The sequence below is a fragment of the Marmota flaviventris genome, chromosome 3, assembly GCF_047511675.1.
Source record: "Marmota flaviventris isolate mMarFla1 chromosome 3, mMarFla1.hap1, whole genome shotgun sequence".
Lineage (NCBI taxonomy): Eukaryota > Metazoa > Chordata > Mammalia > Rodentia > Sciuridae > Marmota > Marmota flaviventris.
This window is the reverse complement of record NC_092500.1, coordinates 7,286,226-7,311,509: the sequence shown is the minus strand read 5'-3', so window position 1 is coordinate 7,311,509 and position 25,284 is coordinate 7,286,226. Positions and strand designations below refer to the sequence as shown.

The 25,284-nt window shown below is 42.0% G+C and overlaps 1 protein-coding gene across 2 annotated transcripts in view; it reads left to right on the top strand.

Moving 5' to 3' along the window:
- The window catches only part of Mei1 (meiotic double-stranded break formation protein 1), a 75,146-nt gene that overhangs the window by 26,114 nt on the left and 23,748 nt on the right, over positions 1-25,284 (top strand). For both annotated transcript variants that reach the window (XM_071609439.1, XM_071609438.1), the window contains 8 exons: positions 8,669-8,783; positions 9,799-9,881; positions 10,654-10,795; positions 11,939-12,050; positions 16,305-16,365; positions 17,093-17,190; positions 20,420-20,588; positions 21,795-21,942. In XM_071609439.1, the coding sequence (XP_071465540.1) occupies positions 8,669-8,783; positions 9,799-9,881; positions 10,654-10,795; positions 11,939-12,050; positions 16,305-16,365; positions 17,093-17,190; positions 20,420-20,588; positions 21,795-21,942 (928 nt within the window). The remainder of the gene's footprint in view (positions 1-8,668; positions 8,784-9,798; positions 9,882-10,653; positions 10,796-11,938; positions 12,051-16,304; positions 16,366-17,092; positions 17,191-20,419; positions 20,589-21,794; positions 21,943-25,284) is intronic.

The following is a 25,284-nucleotide window of genomic DNA, read 5'->3' as shown; positions in this document are numbered from 1 at the left end:
TATGGTCTCATGGAAGGGGTTGGAGTCCATTTGCTTTTATTTGTTTATCTTTTTATGTGGTGCTAAGGATCGAACCCAGTGTCTCACACATTCTAGGCAAGTGTTCTTCCACTGAGCTAGAGCCCTAGCCCTCCATTTGCTTTTAAACAAACTAACAACCAGTTTTTCTGTTTTATTCTAGACTTTACTCCCACTTCTGTAGGACTTGTTGCTACTAATTCTTCTGCCTTTTGAAGGGTTCCTGGAGTAAATAAGGTTACTTCTTAGTTTTCCTGCTGCTGAATCAGGATTCTGCTTTCAGAGAGCTGTCAAGGCATTTACTTTCAGAGTGTTACATACTCATGTCTTTTGTATTTTCCTTGTTGTTTTGAATTTATATCTTGGGGGGAAAAAAACTCTTTTATTTTGGAAAGGAGTAGCAGAGATAACTGTACTTGTTGGCTCTAACATCTTAAACTAGAAGCTGGCAACTCTTGAACACTCTCTATCCCTGGTTCTCTTACTGTAGCTTCTCCTCAAATGCTCTTATCTACACACAGAACTTCAGCTCCTAGCTCTGGGCTGATGTTGCTCAGATCTATAGTTCTTGCCTAACATGGCTGTGTTACTTTCCAGTTATCACAAATTACCATAAACTTGAGGGTTTAAAACAACAGACATTTATGTTTTCATCGTTCTAGAGGCCAGGAGTCCAAAATCAATACAACTAGACTGAAATCAGGATATCGGCAAGACTGCACAAGCTTTAGAGGCTCTGAGGGAGAGTCCTCCTTGACTCTTATACTGCTGGTTGCTCCAGGAGTTCCTTGGCTTGTGGCCACATCACTCCACTGTGATCATCTTACCTTCTCCTCTGTGTATGTGTCTAATCTCCCTCTGCTTCTTTCTTTCTTTTCTTTTCTTTTTCTTTCTTTCTCTCTTTCTATTTTAGTTTTAGGTGGATACAATATCTTTATTTTTATGTGGTGCTGAGGATTGAAACTAGTGCCTCATGCATGCTAGGCGAGCACTCTACCACTGAGCCATAACCCCAGCGCCCTCTGCTTATTTTTGATAAAGATACTTGTGATGACATTTAGGGCCCACCTGGATAATCGTCTCATCTAAAAATCCTTAATTCTATCTGTAAAAGCTTTACCTAGAAAGCAACATGCACACATTTTGGGATTAGGACCTGACACCTTTGGGTCAGGTGTCAAGTCCTAATCCCAAAATGTGTGCATTTTATCCAAAATTCATGACAGTATTTTCCTGGGCTCCAGACATTTCCAACTCCTAGTGCCTTATTCCAGAAACTTAAAATTCAATTTGTTTATGCCACCAGGAGATAGAGGAAAGATAATTCAATTTTGGATTTAGAATTAGATTTGAGTCCTCAACTCCACAATTAATACTCAGTCACTTCTTGCTCACTCCTGTGGCCTTTCGTTTCTTGAATACACCAAACTTATTCCTGCTGTAGGAATAACTGTTCCCTCTGCCTACAATATTCTTCCCTTAAATCTTTGCATGACTGGCTTCTTCTTATTCTTCAGGTCTTATTCAGAGTATCCTTCCGTAACTGACCTATCAGGCTGCTCTAGCACATACCCAACACTCAAGAGTTCTGTTTTACTCATTTTGTTTTGTATTCTCCCCTCCTAAAATATAAGTTCCAAGCTTTGTTATTTTTTTCATTGCTATATCTCTCATTCCTAATAGGTAGTAAATATATAAATAAAGGATATAAAAATGGATGGTGAGACTAAGAGATCATAGAGTTAAGATGAGAAATTATTTCTTAGCAAGATGCTGAAGTCTTGACAAAAAGTAACTGAGGAAACTGTATTTATCTGTTACATTGTTTTCTCAAGTTTTATTTTGTTCCCGTGTTTTTCTCTTTTATATTTCTAATAAAGCAATACATTCAAATAATAGAAATTTAAAAGTACAGAGGGTTTGTCCCTGGAGAAATCCCGAGGAGTTCCCAGAGAGGGGGACCTCAACTCAGGATGAGTGGGGTTCTTTTTTTAAAAAATATCTTATTTTATTTTTTAGTTGTAGGTGAACACAATATCTTTACTTCATTTTTATGTGGTGCTGAGGATCAAACCCAGGGCCTCACGTGTGCTAGGCAAGCACTCTGCCACTGAGCCTTAACCCCAGCCCAGGCTTTTTGACAAACATCACAAAAATGAATTTAAGGGCATGTCAGAGACACAGATTTATATAGAAAAGCAGAGACACATATAAGGGAGAACACAGGTCACCCTGAGAGTAAGAGATACTTTTTGGGGTTCTCAGTCACTCACTCTCTCTCTTTTTTTAAGGAAACTTTTAAAGAAAGTGGGAATGGGAAAGAATATGGGGCTGACATCAGTCTGGTGATCATGAGATGGTTTATGTTGGTCTGGCAATTCTCAGGATCTTTAGGCTGACAATGTCTTCATTATCTGATCAGTGGATAATGTTGGAAAGTACCTTCTTAAAAATATTGTATCTCGGGGCTGGGGATGTGGCTCAAGTGGTAGCGCGCTCGCGTGGCATGCGTGCGGCCCGGGTTCGATCCTCAGCACCACATACAAACAAAGATGTTATGTCCGCCGATAACTAAAAATAAATAAATATTAAAAAAAATATATATTGTATCTCTTTTCACTTAATCTATTTATTGCACAAGGAAATTTTCCTAAGTGAGTAAATTTATGGTAACTCTAAGATTTGCAGATTTCTCAGAATTTTGAGTGTGCTGTTATGCTCGAATTTGGGACCCCCCCAAAAGACCACCAGAGACCAAGATTGATGTAAGCAGCAAAGAGGTGTTTATTGCGAGCTAGCTTGGTCCTCCGCGCACACACACAGCAACTGGTGATGCTGAGAGGCCCTGAGAGCCCAGGGTTGCAGCAGTTTTATACATTCTTTGGAGAAGGCAGGGACCTCCACATACATCATAGCATCTCTTAGCAAGTCATCACACACCGCGGGAAAATCAAATAACAACTCTAAAACATGATTAGCACATTCACTGGCAGGAACAAGTTGGGTAGGGGTGATTGGTTACTACAAGAGGGGGATTCATTTGAACTGACTGGTTTAAGCCAAGAGGGGTGTTCATGCTGAACTACACGGTTTCCCAACACTATAAACTACTGGGAGGGTCATCTGGCATCCCAGGTATTTCCCTGTCTCATGCTGATTGGTGGCTACTAGGGGATTGCTATGGGTCCCCACCCAGCCAGACTGAGTCAGGGACACCTGGCGCAGCAGATCTCTCCTGTTATTTGTAGATAAACAACTTAGCAGGGTGGGAATGTGCCTAGGAGTGCTCTGTGGGTCTTTCCAAGGACAAAGGTCATGTCCCTTCCTTGGACAGGCTTTGCTCTGAGGTAGAGGCTGGTTTTTCGGTGCCAGGCCTGGGAAAGAAAACTGGCTTAGGGAGTGACAAACATTTCCTTTTGTCTCTTTTGTACCTATCTTTTTTTTTTTTTTTCTATCCTGCCTCAGGTTTATAATGAAAATGAGCACCTCTCTAATTCTGTCTCCATGTCCTAAAGAAGACTAATTTAAACTCATTTTGGTTTAGTTCTGTTTATTGTCTCCCTAAAGCTATATCTTTATTTGTCAATTTAAGACATTGCTCCTTGACTCTGCAGTACAAAACATCAAGGTTAAGTAGCTTACTTTTTTTGTCTTCTCTACATCTTGGCATTTTTGCTAGTTAATATTTTATGTCGTCAAGCCTTTAAATAATATACTAAAAGCTGGTATTTCCCATTCCCTCAGCTTAAGGCAGTGTTCTGGACTCCCATTCTTTCACACCACCCCATCTTCCTTCTCCTTTTCTCCCTCCTTTCTACTTCTCAAGGTCAGTCAGCTCTATTTTCATTTTACCTTATATAAAGGTTGTTAATATTTATAGTCTCTACTAGAACCATTTTTAAGTCTTTGTGATTTGACTCCCCCTTGGTTCTAAAAATTGAAATGAAAAAACAGCATTTACATTACAATGACTTCAGTCTATCTCCCTTCTCCCTTTGTCCTTCCCTGGATTTGAATCTCTAAATCTGGGTGTGAATCCCTGGGAGGGTAAAATGAGTAAACCAGCAGGGTACCAAAGGTGCAGCATGAGAACAAGTCTGTCAGAGGTTCCCGTGGAGAGCTGGAACTCTTTCAGGAGGTGGGTGCAAAGGGGACAGAAGCACCTTTCAGGCAGGTGGTGATGTTTGAGCTGTGCTAGGAGAGATGAGGGAGAAGTTTGTGTGTGGAAGGACAGGGTTAGCAGAAGCAGGAGGGTGGAAAGCATAGGGATTACTGAGGGTACAGAAGCCAGTTGAGCCAGGACTGTACATGAAGGGGGTTAGTGCTGGAAGAGGCTAGAAAGCTGATTTAGTCAGAATTGGGGGGAGAGAGAGGGGAGGGTGCGTTTTAATCTTTAAATGATTTTACTTTTTTTATTTTTTGCAATACTGAGGATTGAATCCAGGGACACTGGGCTATACCCCCAGTTCTTTTTATTTTTTTATTTTGAGATAGGGTCTTACTAAGTTGCCAAGGCAAGCCTCAAAATTGAGATCCTCCTGCCTCAGTCTCTAGAGCAGCTGGGATTTTAAGTGTGCACTATTGTGCCTAGACAGGACTTTACTTTTGACTTTAACTTCCCAGAATGTTTACTGAGGTGGTCCCTCTTAGGTGCAGTGGTTCCAGAGGGTCTCTGGGAAGCACAACTTAAAGGAAGACTAAGGAATAAAACTGTTGAAAAATATTTAAGTACAATGGAACCAGAGTTTGATGATCATTGTAGGTTAGGAACTAAGAGCTTCCAAGCTAGGCTTATGGGCATGCACCTAAGATTGCATCTACTCAGGAGGCTGAAGCAAGAGAAACGATTGAGCCCAGAAGTTCAAGACCAGCCAATAAAACCCTGTCTCCAAATGCTCAGGAGAGCGTGCGAGCAAGGGAGGGGGAGGGGGGAGAGAGAGAGAGAGAGAGAGAGAGATTGATTGAGATCAATTTAGAGCTTCCCAAAATGAAGAAGGAAAGGGACAATGAGGCCTAAACTATATATAGTTGACTGAGACACTAACCCTAACCTATTAAGGCTCACCCAGGGAGGAATTAAAGATGGGAGATTAGAGGAAGAGTTCATTTCCCAGTTGCTCCATGGCTCAGGATTCAAGCACTAGGAGTACTGCTTTTCAGCAAGTAACATTCTTGAATCTAGACCTTGGAATTCCGCTTGAAATCTCCCCAAAGAGTCCAGTGTGATGGGGCATGCATGTAATTCCAGTCACTGGGAGACTGGGGCAGGAGGATCATAAGTTCAAGGTCAGCCTCAGCAACTTGGCAAGATTCTGTCTCAAAATAAAAAATAAAAAAGGATTGGGGATGTAGCTCAGTGGTTCAATCTCTAGGACTGGAAAAAAAAAAATCTCCCAAAAGATAATATCAGCCCTCAGAAACTAGACATTCATTCCACACATACTTACACGGAAGTAAACAGGCTCAAACATTGCCTTGTACAGCAATCCCAACTGGCAGTGCCTTGCTGTGTCTGAGACTGGACAGGAGGAACCCATCATCACTATGATGAACAATCATCCATCTCTTGCCAGAAGCACAAAGTTCTGAATGATTTTGGCTTCCCAGTTGACAGATTTATTCATGTGGCTTTTTCTCAAGACTCTAAACACATATTGACTCAGACTTCACCTCAAGAGTCAACACTTGTCTATTGGCTATAAGAAAAGCAGAAAGTAATGGCCATTGTTAGAACCAAAACTCAAAACAACCCCATCTACTAGATTCCTGTGGACCCACACAACAATAACCCAAGTCAGCCTGTAGACAGGATGTTCTGTGCATGTGTTTTGGCATCTCAGAGGGAACTCTGGTCACCAGCACCAGTAAAAACCAGGTTTACAGCAACACAGTGTCCCTGACAGATCAGCAAGCACTCTGGTACCATTTAAGGAACACCAAGAAGAGGCATATTCAGTCAGCCTTCACCCATCTAGATACTTCATTGTGGTAGGGTTTGCTGACAAACTATACCTTGTGTATCTACTCATATATGATACACTTCTTACAAATATCTCAGTGTCAGAGGATGCAGAGAGGTAAAAACTACTGGAGATAAAGGTCCAGTTTCTTAGAAAGCTAGGGTTGAAGAACCAACATGCTGAGGAGGTGGGACCAAAGCCTGTCTTAACAGAACTATAGTGGCTCAAAAAAATGCAACATTTCTTCCATCAAACTCATAAAGTATGTGGTTCTACCCCTGTTTTCTTATACCAACCAAAATATTTCATTGAATCTAAAACTTTGTGGGATCCCACCTACAGTAAGTCTGCTCTGTGATCTTGGATTCTTAACAAATATTGAAAAAGAGAATCTCAAGCTGGGTGTAGTGGCACATGTCTGCAACAATCCCAGTGACTCGGAGGCAGAGGCAGGAAAATGGCAGGTTTGAAGCCAGCCTGGGCAACGTAGGCACTAAGAAATTTAGAGAGAGCCTGTCTGGAAACAAAAAATAAAAAGGGGTGAGGATGTAGCTCAGTGGTAAAGCACCCTGAGTTCAATCCCCAGTATGAGAGAAAGAGAGAGAGAGAGAGAGAGAGAGAGAGAAATCAGGATGTACATCCCAGCTGGGATGGTGAGAAAGAGATTGAGAGGAGCTGGGAATTGGCCAAATTACAAATTATGCTCTGGGCATATGTGAATATATCACAATGAATTTCACTTTTATGTATAACTATAATATACCAATTAAAAAACAATGTTAATAAATTAAAAGAAGATCAATAGAATAGAGGATGGGGATTAAGGAGAGGGAAAAGGGATTGAGAAGAATGAACATGTACACCTTTATGAATATGTCACAGTAAACCCCACAATTATGTATAAAAAAATGCCTTAATAAAAATATTAACACAGGGGCTGGGGCTGTAGACCAGTGGCAGAGTGCTTGCCTAGCACATGTAAGGCATTGGGTTCGTTCCTTAGCACCACATAAAAATAAATAAAGGCATGTTGTCCATCTATAACTACAAAAAATTTAAAAAATATATATTAAGGGCTGGGGTTGTGGCTCAGAGGCAGAGTGCTTGCTTCGCACATGTGAGGCACTGGGTTCGATCTTCAGCGCCACATGAAAATAAATAAACAAAATAAAGATATTTAAAATATATATATACATACATACACACACACACAAAAAGGAACCAGCAGTGAGGTTTTCAGGCATTTTCTTACTTTATTACTTTACTTTTATTATTTTAGTTACTTTATTGAGTTGCCTAGCTTCTCTCTAACATTATGTCTATCCAGAAGCTATGACTGTGCCTTATTTGGAAATAGGGCCTTTATAGATGTCTTTAAGATAAGGCTACACAGCAGGGGCTCTATTTGCCATGACTGGAGTCTAAGAGAGGGAGATTTGGATGTACAGCGACACAGACACACCCAGAGGGAAGAGGTTCATATGAAGGCAGAGGCAGAGATTGGAACCATGCAGCTGTAAGCCAAGGAATGCCATGGGTTGCTGGCAACAACCAGAAGCTAAGGAGAGGCATGGAAGGATTGTTCCTAGGATCTTTTGGAGGGAGCGTGGACCTGCTGACAGCTTGATTTTATATTTCTACCCTCCAGATCTATGAGGGAATAAACTTCTATTGTTTGAAGTCACCAGTTTGTGATAATCTATTATAGTGGCCCTAGGCAACCAGTAATCCAATCAAGTAGTCACTAATTTATTTAAAAATTAAAAATTTTGAGACAGTCTTGCCAACTTGCCAAGGGTGGCCTCCAACTTGAGATTCTCATGCCTCAGTTTCCTGAATATCTAGGATTATAGGCATGCACCACTATGCCCAGATAACATCTTTTTATTTTTTTGCAGTACTGGGGATTGAGTAACTTCTTTATTTAGCATCAATTTGCAATGCATGTAGCTCTGTTTAAGGTCAGTGGCCTCTTTGCACTTATAATTAGACTAGTCAATGACTCTTGCCTCCTTTGAGTCTATAGAACAGGAGGGTTCAAATAGACCCTAAGTGTTACCTATTCATATTTACCCCATACTCATGATGATGGAATTTCCAAAAGTAGTTCTCCAGCCTTTGCTTATATCTCATAGAATGGGGAATTCACTTTAGACCCTCTACCTCTACAGAGTTTCAACTCTAGAAATACTGAAATAAAATCTGGGTCCTGATAACTTTACTTATTGATCCTGGCTTTTGCTATTAAAATAATACAGAATAAGGTTGGTTTGATTTCCAAGGAGTGCTTATCATCTACTTGACAGCAGTGGCCATTGCATCCATTGATGCACATTCTAGAGAGTTCTAGAGAATGCTGCTTTTACTAGGAGGCCCTTTGAGGTGAGAAAACACTGTGTCCTTAATAACAATAATAATAACCATGACTGGTATTGGTAAGAACTTGCTATGCATTGACACTGGGCTAAGTGTGTGACTTATGTTAGCTAATTTGATCCTCAGAATCTTTCTATGAGTACAGTACTGTTCACCTTTGTCATGCAGTTACAGAAGGATTAGAGCAAGGATTTTTATCAGATAAAACCCCATGTTCTGAGCCACTTACACTGTCTTCTTTTGCTGAAGAGCCTGAAGTGATCTTGGGAGTTTCTTACCGCCTCCTGAGCCTGCTTTTGTCTCTTTGGATGCAGGAAGGACCATCAGAGTGCTCCACCTGTGCAGTACCGGGCCCTGCGGGCCTTGCTGGAAGCCATGCTGAGCCGATGCTCGGAGTTTTCCCAGACCCCACTGAACAGGAGGTCCTTGGTCAGTGCAAACTGCAGCCTGCTTCTTCTCAAGCTTCTGCTCTAATGTGTTCTTAGAAAGATAATTAGTACATTGCCTTATCTTGGTATGCTATTTTATAGTTTTTTTCTCATGTGCATACACCTACAATGAGATGTTATTTTTTTTCCTAACTGCAGTACTATGAGACTTAAGTGCTACTATCTCCATTTAAAAAAAAAACAAAAAAACAAAAAACTTTATTTATTTATTTTTTTAGATGTTGATAGATCTTTATTTATTTGTTTATATGTGGTGCTGAGAATTGAACCCAGTGTCTCACACATGCCAGGCAGGTACGCTGCTGTTGAGCCACAATCCCAGCCCCTAATATCTCCATTTTTATAAATCAAACTCCTGAAGCCACAAGGGTCCAAAATTTAACAAGTACCTGAATCTGCTTAGTAAATCCCAGGGTGTTTGTATCCAAACCTATTTTGTTGCTTTATATCTTCCAAGCATCTATGGAAACATGCTCAGAAAATTATTTAAGGGTAGATTCATTAGAATTTTACAATCTGACCAATGTTCATTGTGTTATAATTGTTGGCTTTTTTTTTTTTCTTTTGATACTGGGAATTGGACCCAGGGGTGCTTTGCTACTGGCTATGTTCCCAGCACTTTTTATTTTGAGAGAGGGTTTCACTCAGTGGCCCAGGCTAGCCTTGAATTTGGGATCTTTTAGCCTTAGCTTCCCGAGTAGCTGGGATTATAGGCATGTGCTACTGCACCTGGCTGTTGGTTTTATTGTTGTTCTTTGTTTTGTTATCCTGTGTTTTGAACCCTGTTTTCAAAGAGCTCCTCTAACAGAGTAGATTTGTGAGGATAAGACCAAGATCCCATGGAAAGTTAGGTGTATGTGAATGGCAGACATAGACCTAACTTTGTGAATGTATGTATGTGAATGCAGTATAAATAGAGGAGGTCTGTGGCCATGCAAGCATACACTAGGCCACAGTAGGTACTTGACACATAGGTTCCTCTCTTCTCACCTCAGGGCAATAGAGACTCAGAGAAGGCCATTCTTCGAAGGGGAAAGTTCCTCCTGAGCACTCTGGAGGGATTTAGAAATGCCTGCAGGTGAGGAGCCCTCTGTGGTCTGAGGCAATAGTACAGGGGTAGGGGGTGGGGAGAGGTGGGAGGGGTTCAGACAAAGGATGAAGTTCTGGAAGCACTTGATTTTTGATACTCTGCTGCATGCTGAGAAGACTGGCTGGGGCTGGGGCTGGGGTTGGGGTGTGTTGAGGAGGTCTGAGGACAGATAGGTGGGATAGGAAGTTTCTTAGAATGTTTCAAGATTTCCTTCCTGGTGAAGCCTTTGTTACTATGCCATGAGATTGTGTCTTATTCACCTTGCTTTCTCCCGCAACTGGCCTAGTGCTGTAGCTATTCATTGATTCCAGTTTACATCAATAGATGTTGCTTGTATCTGCTGTGCCAGGCCTGATGCCAGCTAGAGAGGGTAGAAGCATTTATCAGAATGACTCCTGCCTGCAAGGGGATCACAGTTTCTGGGGGAAGAGGCAGCTTTGGTATATAAGTGGAATTTGTTAGGTTGGCAAAAATGCAGGGAAGGTATTCCAGGAACACAGAGAGTAACACAGGAAAAGGCAAAAAGATATGCATAGCATGGGATGCTCAGGGAGGTATGCATAGTGGGGTAGAAGAGTCATGTGTGATGGACAGATGGAAGCTGGAGGGGTAGTCAAGAACATAGTCCTCAACGAGAGCTCTTAAATTTTCCCTAGATCTGGTGTCGGGGTAGTTTCCCTGGATCCTGAGTCCAGCCGTCTGTCAGGAAGGTACTTCTAACCCTTATGGTAGTGGACATGCTCATATATTGATTTCCTAGGTTGGCTGTGGAATTCCAGGGTGAGCCTATTGCCCAAGAGAATCCCTTCACAGCTCCCAGTGCCGAGAAGGAAGACACCTTGGAGGACTTCTCAGAATTTCTTCTCAGTGCCTGCGACTCCCTGTGTATCCCCATGGTGATGGTGGGTTCCCCTGAGCCACAGGCAGCACAAAGCTTGGGGAACAGAAGAATGTGAGGGCAAGCCAGACCTGGTCTTGCAGAGCTTCATTTGGAGCTGACTTGAGATTGAGATGATAGGAAGAGTAAGAGTCAGAGCTATTGATTGAGGTCACCTGGAGTCCTCTCCTGTTGGAGGCTTGGGCATCTGGTGAGCCTGTGAAATCCCTGTCAGAAAAAGGCAGGCACTGCTAGACACCTACTGGGAACGGTAGGTGGCAGCAAAGAGGTACCCCTGACTGTGGGAGAGAGCTTCTTTTTCTTGAAGAAAACTTTGAGCAGTAACCGCCCCCTACCCCATCTGCTGTGTTCCTGACAGATAATAGTAGTGCATTAACAGCAAGACAGGGCAATTCAAGTCAGTTTCCTCATCTGTTCTGCCTTTGCCTAGATTTGAGAAATATAGAGCTGGACCTAGAAGTTGATCATAGTATTATTATGTTATTCCTGCTTCCTACTTTTCTGTATTTTATACATTTTCTTTAAAGAGCACATATTACTTTTATAATAATATTTTTAAAATTTGGTTTTAAAACTAAAGGAATAATGTGTATAAGAACAATGCCTCTGAAGCCTGAGGTGTTCACACATAGGGAACTGATGCCCAGAGAGGGGAGGAGGTGACTGACCCAGGGACACAGGGGTAGCTCTGTATAGAGCTTGCACTAGAACCCAAGTTTCTTTGCTCTTAATCCAGAGCTGCATGTCAGCCTGCCTCATGACTCTGTTCAAGGATCACATGAATGATAGTGTGAAGGTAGTTTGTAAACTATAATATTATTGCTATTATTTTTTATTATAGTAATAGAAACATGAATGCCTCTCTGTGGTTTAGAGAGTGCTTTTTACATGTTATGTTCATTTCTGGGAGGTAGGTCTTTTGTTAGTTTCATCTTACTCTTTTGTGAACAGAGAGAAGCCCCCTTAAGGTGAAGTATCTGGCACCACCTTTAAAGTGGCAGATCTAGGACTTCTAGTTTTTCTTGTGTCCTTCAGATGAAAGGGATTAGGCTACTGTTGCTAGATTTGATATCCATTTTTGCAGATGCTTTTCCTTCTTCAGAGGCTCAGGACTGGTAGGCTTTATTCTCCCTTCTGGTCCTTTCAGAGGCACCTGGAGCAGGCTACCCACCCAGCCTTGATGGAAGTTTTCCTCTCGATTCTGCACAGCCTCTTTATCATCGTTCCCCACATGAAGAAAAAGTTCTCCAAGAAGCTTGGTAGGCAGCAGGCCCATGGGGAAGTTGGGAGGGAGGGAGGCAGTATAGATAGCTGCTCAGAGTAGTCAGAGCATACGCTATGCGATGGACATTTACGTATTTGTCAGTATCTATGTATTCCTTCTCTGTCCAGTGTTGATTGAGAGCAAATAGCACGCAGCAATCAAAAACCATGAAAGGCAGCTCTCCAATTTATTGACCCTTCTCTCTGCTGAAGTCTAGGAGGCTTAGTGTCCACCATACACGCCCTTCCCCCTTCCTGTCAGACTCCATATCCCTGGGACCTCACACAGCATTTGTCTGACTCCTAATCACTAAATGCCAGAGCACCCCTATTGTGACAACTATAAGAGATCCCTACATACTTCCAAATGCCTTTGAGGGGAACAGTAGCACTCTGCAAAAGCTTCTATTGAGTCAACCACTGATAGTCCTTCCTAAAATTGAGCCAAGTGGCTTTTGATTCCTTCAGCCTTCTCTAGCCTTTCTTGTGTCCTTTTGTTTCCTTCTCTTACTAGTCATATTTCTTTCTCAAGTATAGACCTCCCTTTCCTGTTTCACCAGTTTTTACCTGGAAATTCCTCAGTTTGCAGAATAAGCTCAAGAATCACAGTCTCCTTTATTCTTTCTAGAAAGTGGTAGCAGTGAGCTTGGCATAGTGGCACAGGTCTGTAATCCCAGCTACTTGGGAGGCTGAGGCAGGAGGATTGCAAATTTAAGACCGGTCTGGGCAACTTAATGATAAGTCCCTGAGACCCTGTTTCAAAATACAATAAAAAGGGTTTGGGATGTAGCTCAGTGGTTGACCTTCCCTGGGTTTAATCCCCAGTAACAACAACAACAACAAAAAAAAGTGTTAGCAATGGTGAGAATGGAAAGGGGGATGACCAAACACAGAAGGAGGGAAGAAAACAGTAGTAATAATTAAGAACTAGTCATTAATAACTAATAGATAGTAATAATCAGCATTTAAGTTCTTACTGTATATGACACACTATTTTAAGTGCTTTACACTTAATTGATTCATTTAGTCTTCAGAAGAACTCTAGGAATTGTGCATTATCCCCATTCTGATGAACAAATGGAATCTCAGAGAGGTTAGTTACTTGCCCAAGGTCATACTGTAAGTGGCATGCCAGGTTTCAAACTCAGGGAATATGTCTCTAAAATCTGCTTCCTTAATCTCTTCCCTATACCTGTCTCTTAACATCACCATTTCATATCTTCTTTTCTATTTTGTCACAAAGCATGCTGTGGAAAATGTGACAGGTCTACCAGAGAGAGGTAGCCTGGGCTTACTCACACAGGGCCTCCTTGGCCATGTGAGGAATTTAGACTTGATTCTTTGTTGAGTCTTAAAGAAGGGAAAGGACATGCTTAGATTTTTGTTTTAGAAGGATCCTTTCCTAGCAGCACTGTGCGCATGGCAGTAGACTGCAAGTTGTGAAGTGGGAGGCAGGGCTCAGCCTCTTGCATTAACAGGTTGGTGGCAGGAACTGAGGTAGTGTTGGGGGATGGAGTAGTTGGAGTAATTGGAGTAGTTGGATGTCAGGCACAGGGGAGGGAACAGCCAGGTGTCATCTACCTGGAGAGAGTGGCTTTTTGTTTGTTGTTTCTTTTCTGGTGTTAGAGATTGAACCCTAGGCCTCACCCATGCAGATGGTAGTGTTTTATTGAGAGCTGGCTCACTGGAAGAGGATCTGATTTATTTATTTATTTATTTATTTGGTACTGGGGATTGAACCCAGGGAGTCTTTGCCACTGAGCTACATCCCAAGCTCTTTTTTTTTTTTTTTTTTTTTTTGAGACAGGGTCTCACTAAGTTTCTTAGGGCCTTGCTAAATTGCTGAGGCTGGCCTTGAATCCTCCTGCCTCAGCCTTCCAAATTGCTGGAATTACAGGTGTATGCCACTACACCTGGATGCGCATCTGATTTGGGGATGCAGGAGAGCCCACGCTCAGTTTGGTTCAGGGCATGTGTGAGATGTTCCTGTGGAGATGTGGGCAACTGTGTATTAAAGGCAGGGAAGTGATCTGGTTTTATAGATGTTTTTAGAATCCAGGCTTTCATTCATTCAGCAAATATTTATTGGGTGCCAACTACATGCAAGACACTGTCCTAGGGCTGAGGATGTAGCAGTGAACAAGATAGAACTCTATTCCAGTGGGGATGGCCCTGTAGTGGGGAGCAGGTAAGATTCCTCAGGGCTGAATGTGCACACTGAGACAAGAGGGGTCAAGATAAAATCAAGAGCAGCATCTGGTGATCAGGATGAGGAGGAGATTCCAAAACTGGGATGGAGCAATTGCAGAGGTAGGAAGGAAGCCAGAAAAAAAAAAAAAAGATGACATTAGGGAAACCAAGTGAAGAGGGTTTTGTGGATCAAGGAATAGTCCTGAGTGTCAGATGCTTCCCAGAGGTCAAGTAAGATAAGGTTTGAAAAACATCCTTTGGATTTGGCATCATGGAATCTCTCAGCCTCCTTAGTTGGAACAGTTTCTTAGAGGGGTTAAGGTGGAAGCCAGACTGCAGTGGGTTGAAGAATGAGTGCTAAGTGAGGCAGCAGAGACAAGGTGGACAGCTGTTTTAATAAGTTTGATGGGCGGTGGGGGTGTTATGGAGGGGAACATGGAGTTAGGAAAAGATTTTTTCTACTTCTCAAGATTGGAAACACTCTGATTAACTGTTGATAGGAAGAGCAGTAGGAAGACTGTGTTAGCTTTTGAGCTGGAATTCTTGCTTTTTTAAAATATATTTTTTTAGATGGACACAATATCATTATTTTATTTATTTATTTTTATGTGGTGCTGAGGATGGAACCTAGTGCCTCATACCTGCTAGGCAAGCACTCTACCACTGAGCTACAACCCCAGCCCAGAATTCTTGCTTATTGACATGGAACAAATTAATTTTCTTGCCTCCAACATCTTCAGCTAGAACTTGGTATAATAATAACTAAAAGATTTAACTCGCAGTGGTGCACACCTATAATCCCAGCTACTTGGGAGGCTGAAGTAGGAAGGTCTGGGGATGTAGCTCAGTGGTAAAGAACCCCAGGTTCAATCCCCAGTACCAGAAAAAAAAAGGTGATTTAATGTACACAGATTTCCTGAACAATGGTACCCCTCAGTCATTGTGACAGCTGACATATAATACTTTTCTTTCCTTCTAACATTGTTTCTGTCTCCACACTTCCAAGATTCAGTAGGATCTCGTCTTGGGATACTGGACAGGTTGCTAAAGTGTGGACCTCTGGGGGACAGTGGTAGGGAGCAGGGTATGTAGTGAAAAGCTATGAGAGCTACAGGGAAATCTATACAGCACAAGGCCAGGTAGAACAGGATCAGATGCCCACCCAGCAAGAGTGAAAAGGGACAAGACAAGGGACAGAGACCTAAAGTAGGGGGGTGAACAAACTGTGGATCCTCAAGAGACTGGCCCAAGAAGAGCCCTTCCAGAAGGCAAACTGGACACCTGCTCCCTGGGGGAGTCGTAGGTTAAGCTTTCATCTAGAAAGTTGCTGTAAAACCCTAAGGGGTTGATCCCCTGCCCAGGTGCTTTAACCTCAGTTTAAAATACAGATGAGCTCAACCCTGAAGCTGATTAAGTGGGAGCTTCTGATGTCTTCTTGTCGAGACTTCTATGTTTACAGGGGTAGGGATCAGGGAAGACAGTAAAGAAAAGGAAGACAGAGGTCAGTATTGACAGATAGCCTTAGTAGGTAGACTGGGAAGAGCCAGGCAGTGGAGGGGCCTGGGCCAGAGTTACCAGCTGAGGCAGAAGCTGCTGTCAGACCTCTAGTCTGATGATCAGTCCCCTTCTCACAGGCAATTCAGAGATAAAGGAAAAGCAATGACTCCTGTTCTTCCCGAATCTGAAACTGGATGTTTCCTACAAACTGGGAGAAAAGATAGAGGAGCAGATGTGTAATTCCTAAGGCCTTTCCAGATTGTGGTGGAAGATAATTCAGAAAGGAAGGGAACAAACCTTTATTCAACACTTACTCTGAGCCAAGCATTTTTTATACTTGTTCGTTTATCTTAGCTTTACACAACCTGTGAGGTATAGATGTCAAATGGAGTCTCAGAGAAGTTAAATAACTTTTCCAGAGTCATCTTACTAGAAAGTGGCAGAGCATATTTTGAACCTGGTCTCTGTGACTCTGAACCAGTGCTCTTTGACACCACCCAGACTTAGGAATCTATGTAATGAGCCTGGTTTAAACAGCTCTCTGCTTTCTTCCCGCTTCTAAGCTGCCTCATCCTTCATACGACTGACCCTGGAGCTCAAAGCCAGGTTCTGCAATGGTTCAAGGTATGTATAGTCCCACACAAAATTTAATGGCAGGGGGCCATAGTCCTTGACCGGATGAGTAGAAGTTTCTAGCTGGTGTTTTAGTCATGGGACCCTGGTGGCACTGAGAGTGTCAGCATTGCTCAGCAATGGGTGTATGAGTTGTAGGTGCTTCTGCAGGTTGTATTTCATCTTGTCTGGTAAGGCTCTCTTTCCTTACCAGGTACTAGCCGATGGGCACCTGTATGTCAAAACTGGAAGAGTTCTGAGAGACCATTTGTCTAACCTGTCATTTAAATGGGGGAAACTGAGGCCTTCAGAGGGCAAGGACAACAATATCCATCAAGTTCCAGTTGCTACCAGCCCAGCAATTCCAGAGGGAAAACTCCCTTGTTTAAAGGAAAGGCCGTTGCCTTGAGATCTATCTTATTAGGTTTCTAGAGAAGCCTTCTGTAGAACCTTCCCTTTCATGCATTTACTGGGAACACTAACTTGTTATTGCCTAGCCTGCAACGTGACTATGCGCCCTGATTAGCTCCCCTTCCATATCTCTGAATAGATCACCCAACATTCAGGAGAGATCCATCTGCATTCAAAGTAAAAAGTTTGCAAGTTTGCAGTATTCCTTGGTTACTTATTCTTAGCTTCAACAGTTTCCTCTTTTTCTAGTATTCCCAGTCCTTTCCTGGCTCAAGGAAATAGTAGCCAAATAAGACATGCCATCTCTTGTCCTTTTTTCTTCTCCAAGCCACTCAGCCCTGAACCAGGTGTGTTCCAGTTTCCTTTACTGCATGTGCCTCAATCTCCTATCAGCTCCAGAGAAGACCAGATCACTTTCCCAAGAAGGTGAGATGCTGGAGTTGAACCCACAAGAGGTCTGTGGCAGTCTGGCAGTCTGGATGTCTTGCTGTTTGGCTGCATAGTGTGTCAGTACAGTAATAAGATCTCCTGGCTTAGAGCTGCCCAGAGGAACCATGGAATTATGGAATAATGGAATTATAGGCTGATTCATAGGGGGGTAAAATAATGAATCAGAAAGAAATGGAATCAAAGACCCTGGAACCTTAGGTTCTAAAGATTGAAAAGGACCCTAAAGATCATCAAGTCCCATTTCTCCCTCCCAGCCATCTCTGCAGCATCTCCACACCTGTCCCCTTGTTCTCCGCTTGTTCACCCCCAGAATCCAGCCTTTCCTATAGCATGTACAGTCTGTTCTATTTCTGTGTTCATTCATTCATGAAATATTTCTTGAGCATCTATTGTGTGCCAGATTCTACTCCAAGTTCTGATAAAAGAACCAGGGAGAGGAAGTTCTGCTCCCCTGGAGTGAGGGAGGCAGGCAGTACACAAACAGATACAACATCAGGGATGCATAATAAGGTGCTATGAAAAAAACATAAGTGGGCAAAGGGATAGAGGGTGATGGAGTAGGGAAAGAAGCACACATTAGATAGTAAGTCTCTGTGAAGAGGTGACATTGAGCAGGGGTCTGAGTGAAGTCCAGGAGAGCCATGCAGAATCCAGGCACAGTAACAACTGGTGCAGGCCTGAGGTCTGGAGTTTTGAATATTCACTGAGCTTCTGCCACATGCCTGGAGAGGCCTAGGTACAACTGTGGATACAGTTATGATTACAATATATTTACTCTGCCTGTGGAATTCCTCTATCCCAGACTTCTCACTTGATATAACATAAAATAATTTAATCATTGTTTTATTCATTCACTCAAATTGTATATCTTCTTTGTGGGTTAGACTTGATGCTATCCTTTTTTTTTCCACCTTTTTTCTTCTTTATCTTTTCTTTTTTGTCAATCCTGTGAATGGAACCCAGGGACTCACATGTGCTAGGAAAGTGCTCTACCCCAACCCTATCCCAGCTATGTATCCTCCAACCGTATTCCCAGCCCTTTTATTTAAAGTAAAATAGACAGGGTCTTGCTGAGTTGCTGGCCTCAAACTTGTGATACTCCTGCCTCCGCCTCCCAAGTAGTTGGGGTTATGGCCTCTGTGCCCAGCCATATTTCCTCTTTCTACATTTATGCAGACTCTGGGTCATTAAATACCCTTCAAATCTCCCTTTCTATTCTGTCTTTCTCAGATACTGTGGTGAGAGAGGCAGGAGCCCAGGTGAGCATTTCTGTTACTTCCAGTATGCTTGGCTCCTGCCTTCCACACTATACCTGCCACTCCTCATGGCAGTGTCTAACAGGCTGTCTGTTCAGGGGTGGTCTGACCTGCAGAGAGAAAAGCACCTTGCCTCTGCTATGGTAGCCTGAGACATGTTGGCAGCACATTACAAAGATCTCATGTGCTTGCCACAGCCAACCCCACAGCTGCTGACAGCTCCCTGGCTTCTCAAAACAGGAGGAGCCCCTCACATCTGCCCCCTGCACACACATCTCCTCAGATTCCAGAGTGCCAGGAAGAGCAGCAGGCCTTACAATGCATGCAGACTACTTCTTTCTTATGTGTATCAGGAGAAAGAGCAGGTGGATGCACGTGCATTTCATTATTAGCATATTTTTAAATTTATTTTTTAGTTTTAGGTGGACACAATATCTTTACATTTATGTGGTGCTAAGGATTGAACCCAGTGCCTCATGCATGCTAGGTGAGCACTCTACCACTGAACCACAACCCCAGTCCTCATTATTAGCATATTGATCATGGTTTGCTTTGGTGAACAAAAGCACTGAACTTGGAATTAGGAGGCCTGATCTGGCTCTGCTACCAAATTGCTGTGAAATGTTTCTTGTTCTCACCCTCCACTTGCCCAGGATTTGGCCATGCATGGGTCTGCTACCTTGGCAGGAGGAATTCTTTGAGTTTACCTCCAACGTGGGTTCCTGCTTCCAGGCTCTCATCTTCCAACCCATCTCCATTTGATGCTCAAAGGATCTATCTGAACACCAAGCTCTAGTATCTTAACTCTCCTAGTCTTCCACTGCAATCCCCACACATCAGTCTGTGAAGCAGGTAAAATGTGAAAAATAAGGATGATAGAATGAATTTTTCATAAAGTTGACTTAATTCAAATTTTTAAGTTCTGAGGCTCTTTTCTATTAAAATGTCCTTTGTTTCATGTAGCAGAGTTTATAAGAAATCCAGAAATCTGTGCTGGGCACTATGGTGTATGCCTGCAATTCCATCTACCCAGGCAAGAAGATTGTCTCAGCTTCCCATATAGCGGAGATTACAAGCATGTATCACTATCTGACATAAAATATGAATTCTTTAAGCAACATTCAAGGTCTTTCACAGTCTAGCTGTGAATTATATCATATAAACCTGGTGTGTTGATGCATGCCTATAATCCTAGTGGTTTGGGTGGCTAAGGCAGGAGAATTGCAAGTTCAAGGCCAGTCTCCACAATTTAGTGAGGCCCTAAGTAACTCAGTGAGACCCTGTCTCAAATAAAAAATAGAAAGGGTTGGGTATTTGGCTCAGTGATTAAGTGCCCAGGTGTTCAATCCCTGGTATCCTGCTCCCCCAAATTGTATTGCATAATTCCATAGCTCCTGACACCCTCATTTCCTCATTTACTGTCCATTCACACTGCAGGGGAAACAAAATGTGTCCAAGCCTCCAAACACCTTGCCTTCTCTCTCTTGGATTCTCTTCTCTCTTCTTTGCCTGTTTTCTGTTCATCGTCCATAGTTCCCTCCTCTTTGAGCTTACCTTGCTCACACTAGGTGGTCTGAAGCTCTGCCTCCTCCACACTGACATACGGCACTGACCACTTGTCCTGCAATTAACTGTCTCTTCTTACCAGCTCCTGGAGATAGGGTCTAGGTCTCACAGTTTTGTCTGTAATAGCTGCTTAGTGAATGTATGTCAAATGAATGAATGAACCCATGTAGTATTTTTGAGATGTATCCATGACCTTCCACATGTTAACTTTAGTCTCTTCTGCAGGCTTAAAACTGTATAAAAGAAGAGAAACCTGTAATATCTTCTGTACCACATGTATGCTTGCTGTCCTCTGTAGTATTCTGCATGTAGTATTTCTCATGTTCCCATTACCCGTTCTCCTGTGTTCTCTGTGTGGCCTTCCCTTGCCTGTTCCCTTGCAGAACTCTCTGCAGTGTCTGAGCTCCTGCAGCATGGGTTGCCCCAGATAAGCAGCAGGAGCCCTGAGAGTGTTGCCTTCCTATCTGATCGCCAGTATGTGGAGGGAACTGCTCGCCAGAGACAGTACTGCATCCTGCTCCTCTTCTACCTGGCCTACATCCATGAGGACAGGTCAGTGCTCAGGGCTGGTGGCTGGTAGTGGGTCCTGGGACTCTTGTCTGCAGCCCAGTTCAGTTCAATAAATATTTGCAAAGGTGTCCTCTTTAAGCTTGGGGCTGGGCACTGAAACACAGGGATCGTGAGAAATTGGTTGTATTCCTGAGAGGCTTATATCTTAGAAAGGGGTTAAGACCGGTCAGTAGACACGGTGCTGAGAGATAGAGGCTTAGAATGTTCATGTATGTTCTTTGGTGTCCTTGAGGGTGTTATTTATGTACAGAAAAAAATTGCAAAGGTTTACTGAATTACTATTTGGACCTGCTGTTGTAGCTCAGTGGTAGAGTGCTTGCCTAACATGTGGGAGGCCCTAGTCCTAATCCTCAGCACCACATAAAAATAAATAAATAAAATATAGGTATTGTATCCATCTACAATTAAAAAAAGAATTACTATTCAATTTATCAAATTTTTAAAATCCAGTGACAAGTATTAATCTTTTAAGAAGATAATTTATCCAAGTGAAATTTATACAATATAAAATTAACCATTTCAAGGGGAACAATCAGTGGCATATAGCATACTCACAGTGTTGTACAATCACTACCCCATGTCATTTCAAGACATTTCTGTTCCTCCAAAGTAAAACCCTTGTCAAAGCCAGGTACTGAAGCATATGCTTGTAGTCCCAGCACTTGGGAGACTGAGACAGGAGATCACTTGATTCCAAGAGTATGAAACCTGCAATATAGCAAGATCCTTTCTCAAAACAAAACAAAATGTCACCCTCCTTCTCCCCTCACCATCTGCCTTGTATGCATAAGCCTACACCCCTCCCCACCCACTACAGAAAGCAGCCCATTGAACACACCACTATTTAATGATAAATATAAGAAGAGAGAAGTTGGCAGCCTACCAAAGGGGGGCCTCCTGAACCCCAGAAGTAGAACCTTTTCTATAACAGGAAGGCACATAACCTTCCAAGTGTGAATAAGTAATCTATGGCCCCTAACACAGCCTTGCCAAGGCATAGGACCATATGTGATGTATGTGTGTGACAGTGCTTTGAAAGTGCATGTAGCATACTGTTTGTGCAGTTTTGTTCAGCTGTGGGCATGCTAGGGCAGGATAATGGGCTGAGGCAGGATGCAGTCAGGGAGGACAGGAGACCCACTGGTCAGGGTCTCTGCCTTTCTCACTCAGACTCTCCTTGGTCAACAGGTTTGTTTCAGAGGCAGAATTATTTGTGGCTCTGCAAGGCTTCCTCCTGTCTCTGCAGGACCAGGGTGAGCACCCACCTCCAGTGGTCTTCAGAGCCTCCATTTATCTGATTGCAATCTGCCAGGACAAGGACAGTGTACTAGATGAGGTATGGATCAGAATGCCTGGGTTCTCCTTCTCCTTCTCCTCCTCCTCCTCCTCTTTACCCAAAGGTTCCTTGGGAGACCATGATGATACATGTTTAGACCAGGGGTGGCATAGAGGGAGAGTGGGATGTTAGGAGAGTGGAGGGGAAGAGGGTCATGACGCTTACAGAGCCTATGTAAGTTAGCTAATTCTTTCACAGTCTTGGGAGGTGGAGATGATTGTTTCCATTTTATAGATAAGAAAATAGAGAGGAAAGTGAATGTAATTTTCTCTAGAGCACACAGTTAAGTCATGGGGGAGCCAGGACTCCACCTCAGACTTGACTGACTTGATATCCAAGTCTCTTTCCTTTGTACCACCTCTGGTTTGTGCAAAAGGAGAGACCTGCAAGGTATTGTACCGCCTTCTGGAAATAGTTAATTAAACAAAATGGATTGTTGATCATAATTAATCAAGCAGATTCTGGATCATTTTAATGGTGACTGTATCTATTTCCTCACTGAATCTATCACTTGTTTCATAGAAGATTATTTCTATTCCTTGACCATGAGCCTTTCAGTCAGTCTCAGCCTAAGAATATGCTTCCTTCATTGACTGTTAATTTTGCCTCTGATTACATTTGTTGGGGGAAATGTAGTCTAAGCAGACCTGGTTTAATTGAATGGAAGCACAAAGTTGGAGTGAAGAGCATGGCTTTCAAAAGCAGCACACTTAGGCATACAATATTCTGCTGCCTCTCTATGTGATGCTAGCAGCCACTGGTGATCATTGTTTGGACCAGTTGCTTCTAGGGATTGCCAAATGATAATGAAAATATTCTGTCATTCTTTCTTCATTTTTTAATTGGAATACTTGAACAAAAAAGTTTTTCCTTTCATCAACTATTTAGATATTCTGAGGGGTAGATTATATAGGAAGCATAGATTTAATGCTTGATTCTTCTGTGTTTAAAAAAATTTTTAATTTTTTTCTGGTGCTGAGACCAAACCAGGGTTTCACTCAAGTTAAGCACATACTCTACCACTGAGTGACGCTCCTGGTTCATATACTTTCCCTTTAATTGCCAGTTTAAAAGAACTGAGTTAGTTGCTTAATATCTTCCAAAAATAATTTTAAAAAGTGTACTAAAAAGTGATATTAAGGGGCTGGGATTGTGGCTCAGTGGTAAACCTCACTTGCCTAGCACATGTGAGGTCCTGGGTTCGATCCTCAGCACCACATAAAAGTAAAAAAATAAATAAATAAAGGTTTTGTGTCCAACTACAACCAAAAAATAAATATTTTTTAAAAATTTAAAAAAGTGAGACTAAAAACTGTTTTAGAATCACTGTACACTTGAGAATTTAAAATATTTGATGCATTTTAATCAGATGTAGTTACTATCCTTTTGAGATATAATTTGTCCTATCTTTGGCCAGTGGGAACATTCTCAAGGAGGTACCCACCCTTGATGACTTGTGTGTGCATATGCACATAAAACAGAAAAAGAGAGAGAGAGATAGAGACAGAGAGAGAGATACTAGGGTTGAACCTAAGGTTGCTCTACCACTAAGCTAATCCCCAGCCCTTTTTATTTTATTTTTTTATTGTGAGACAGGATCTTGCTAAGTTGTTCAGGCAGGACTCCAATTTGTAATCCTCCTGTCTCAGCCTCCCAGGTAGCTGGGATTATAGGCATGTGCCACTGCTCCCAGCTAAAATTGATTTAAGTTTTTTTTTTCGTATTTTGTAGATGGGCAGAATGCCTTTATTTTATTTGTTTATTTTTATGTGGTGCTGAGGATCGAACCTAGTGCCTCACGCATAATAGACAAGTACTCTGCCACTGAGCTACAGCCTCAGCTCCTTGATTTTGTTTTGATAAAATTTCACACAAGTTGCAAATGGTGGTAACACCTGTAATCCCTGTAACTCAAGAAGCTGAGGCAGGGGTCTGGGGTTGTAGCTCAGTGGTAGAGCGCTTCCTAGCATGTGCGAGACACTGGGTTTGATCCTCAGCACCACATAAGAATAAATAAAAATAAAGGTTTCATGTCCAAGTACAACTAAAAAAAATATTTAAAAAAAGAAGCTGAGACAGGAGGATCACAAGTTTAAGACCTTCCTGGACAATTTAGCAAAATCTTGTCTCAAAATAAAATAATAAGGGCTGGGGAAGTGACTAAGTGGTAAGCACTTGGGATCATACCTAGTACTGAAAAAAAAAAAAATGTTGCAAGAGTAGTTCAAAGAATGTTCATTACTCAGATTCACCAGTTTTCACAATATTGCCTCATTTTATTTTTCTTTATTTTTCTCCAATCTCATCCCCACCTTCTTTTTTTTCTGAACCATTTGAAAATAATTTTCAGATGATTTTTAGATATGCTCTTTTATCCATTAAATACTTCAATATGTATTTCCTAAGAACGAACACTTTCTTTTTTAAACACATTATAGTGATCAAAATCAAGAAACTTAACAATGGATATAATATTATTAGATAATTTGTAGTCAATAGCCAAATTTCTTTTTCTTTTTCCTTTTTTTTTTTGTTTTGTTTTGGTGCTGGGGATCAAACCTACTGAGCTACGTACCCAGTCCCCAAATTTCACTATATCAATATGTTCTTTTTTTAAAAAAATATTTTTTTAATTGTAAGTGGACATAATACCTTTATTGTATTCATTTATATGTGGTGCTGAGGATCTAACCCAATGCTTCACACATGCTAGGCGATCGTTCTACTGCTGAGCTGCAATCCCAGCCCCCAATAATGTTCTTTTTTTTTAAAAAAAAATTATTTTTTAGGTTTAGGTGGACACAATATCTTTATTTTGTTTTTATGTGGTGCTAAGAATCGAACCCAGTGCCTCACGCATGCTAGGTGAGCGCTCTACCACTTGAGCCACATCCCCAGCCCCAATAATGTTCTTTATACCTATTTTTTCCCTAGTCCAAGATTCAGTGTGGAATTACACATTGTGTTTGGTTTTCATGTCTCCTCTTTAATCTTAGAATAGTGCACAACCTTGTCATTTTTTGAGTACAAAACAGGCTGTGCATTTGTAATTCCAGCAACTCAAGAGACTGAGGCAGGAGAAGCTCACGTTCTAGGCCAGCCTTAGCAAGACCCTCAGCAACTTAGGGAAGCCCTGTCTTATCTTAATAAAAAGGTCTGGGGATGTAGATCCATAGAGTGCTCCTGAGTTCAATCTCCAGCACAAAAACAAACAAACGAAAAACCAAAACACACACACACACACACACACACACAATGAAAGAACAGTCATTTCATAAGACTTGGTTTGGATTTTTGTGATGTGTCTTCATTTTTTAGATTTAGGTTGTGCACTTTGGGCAA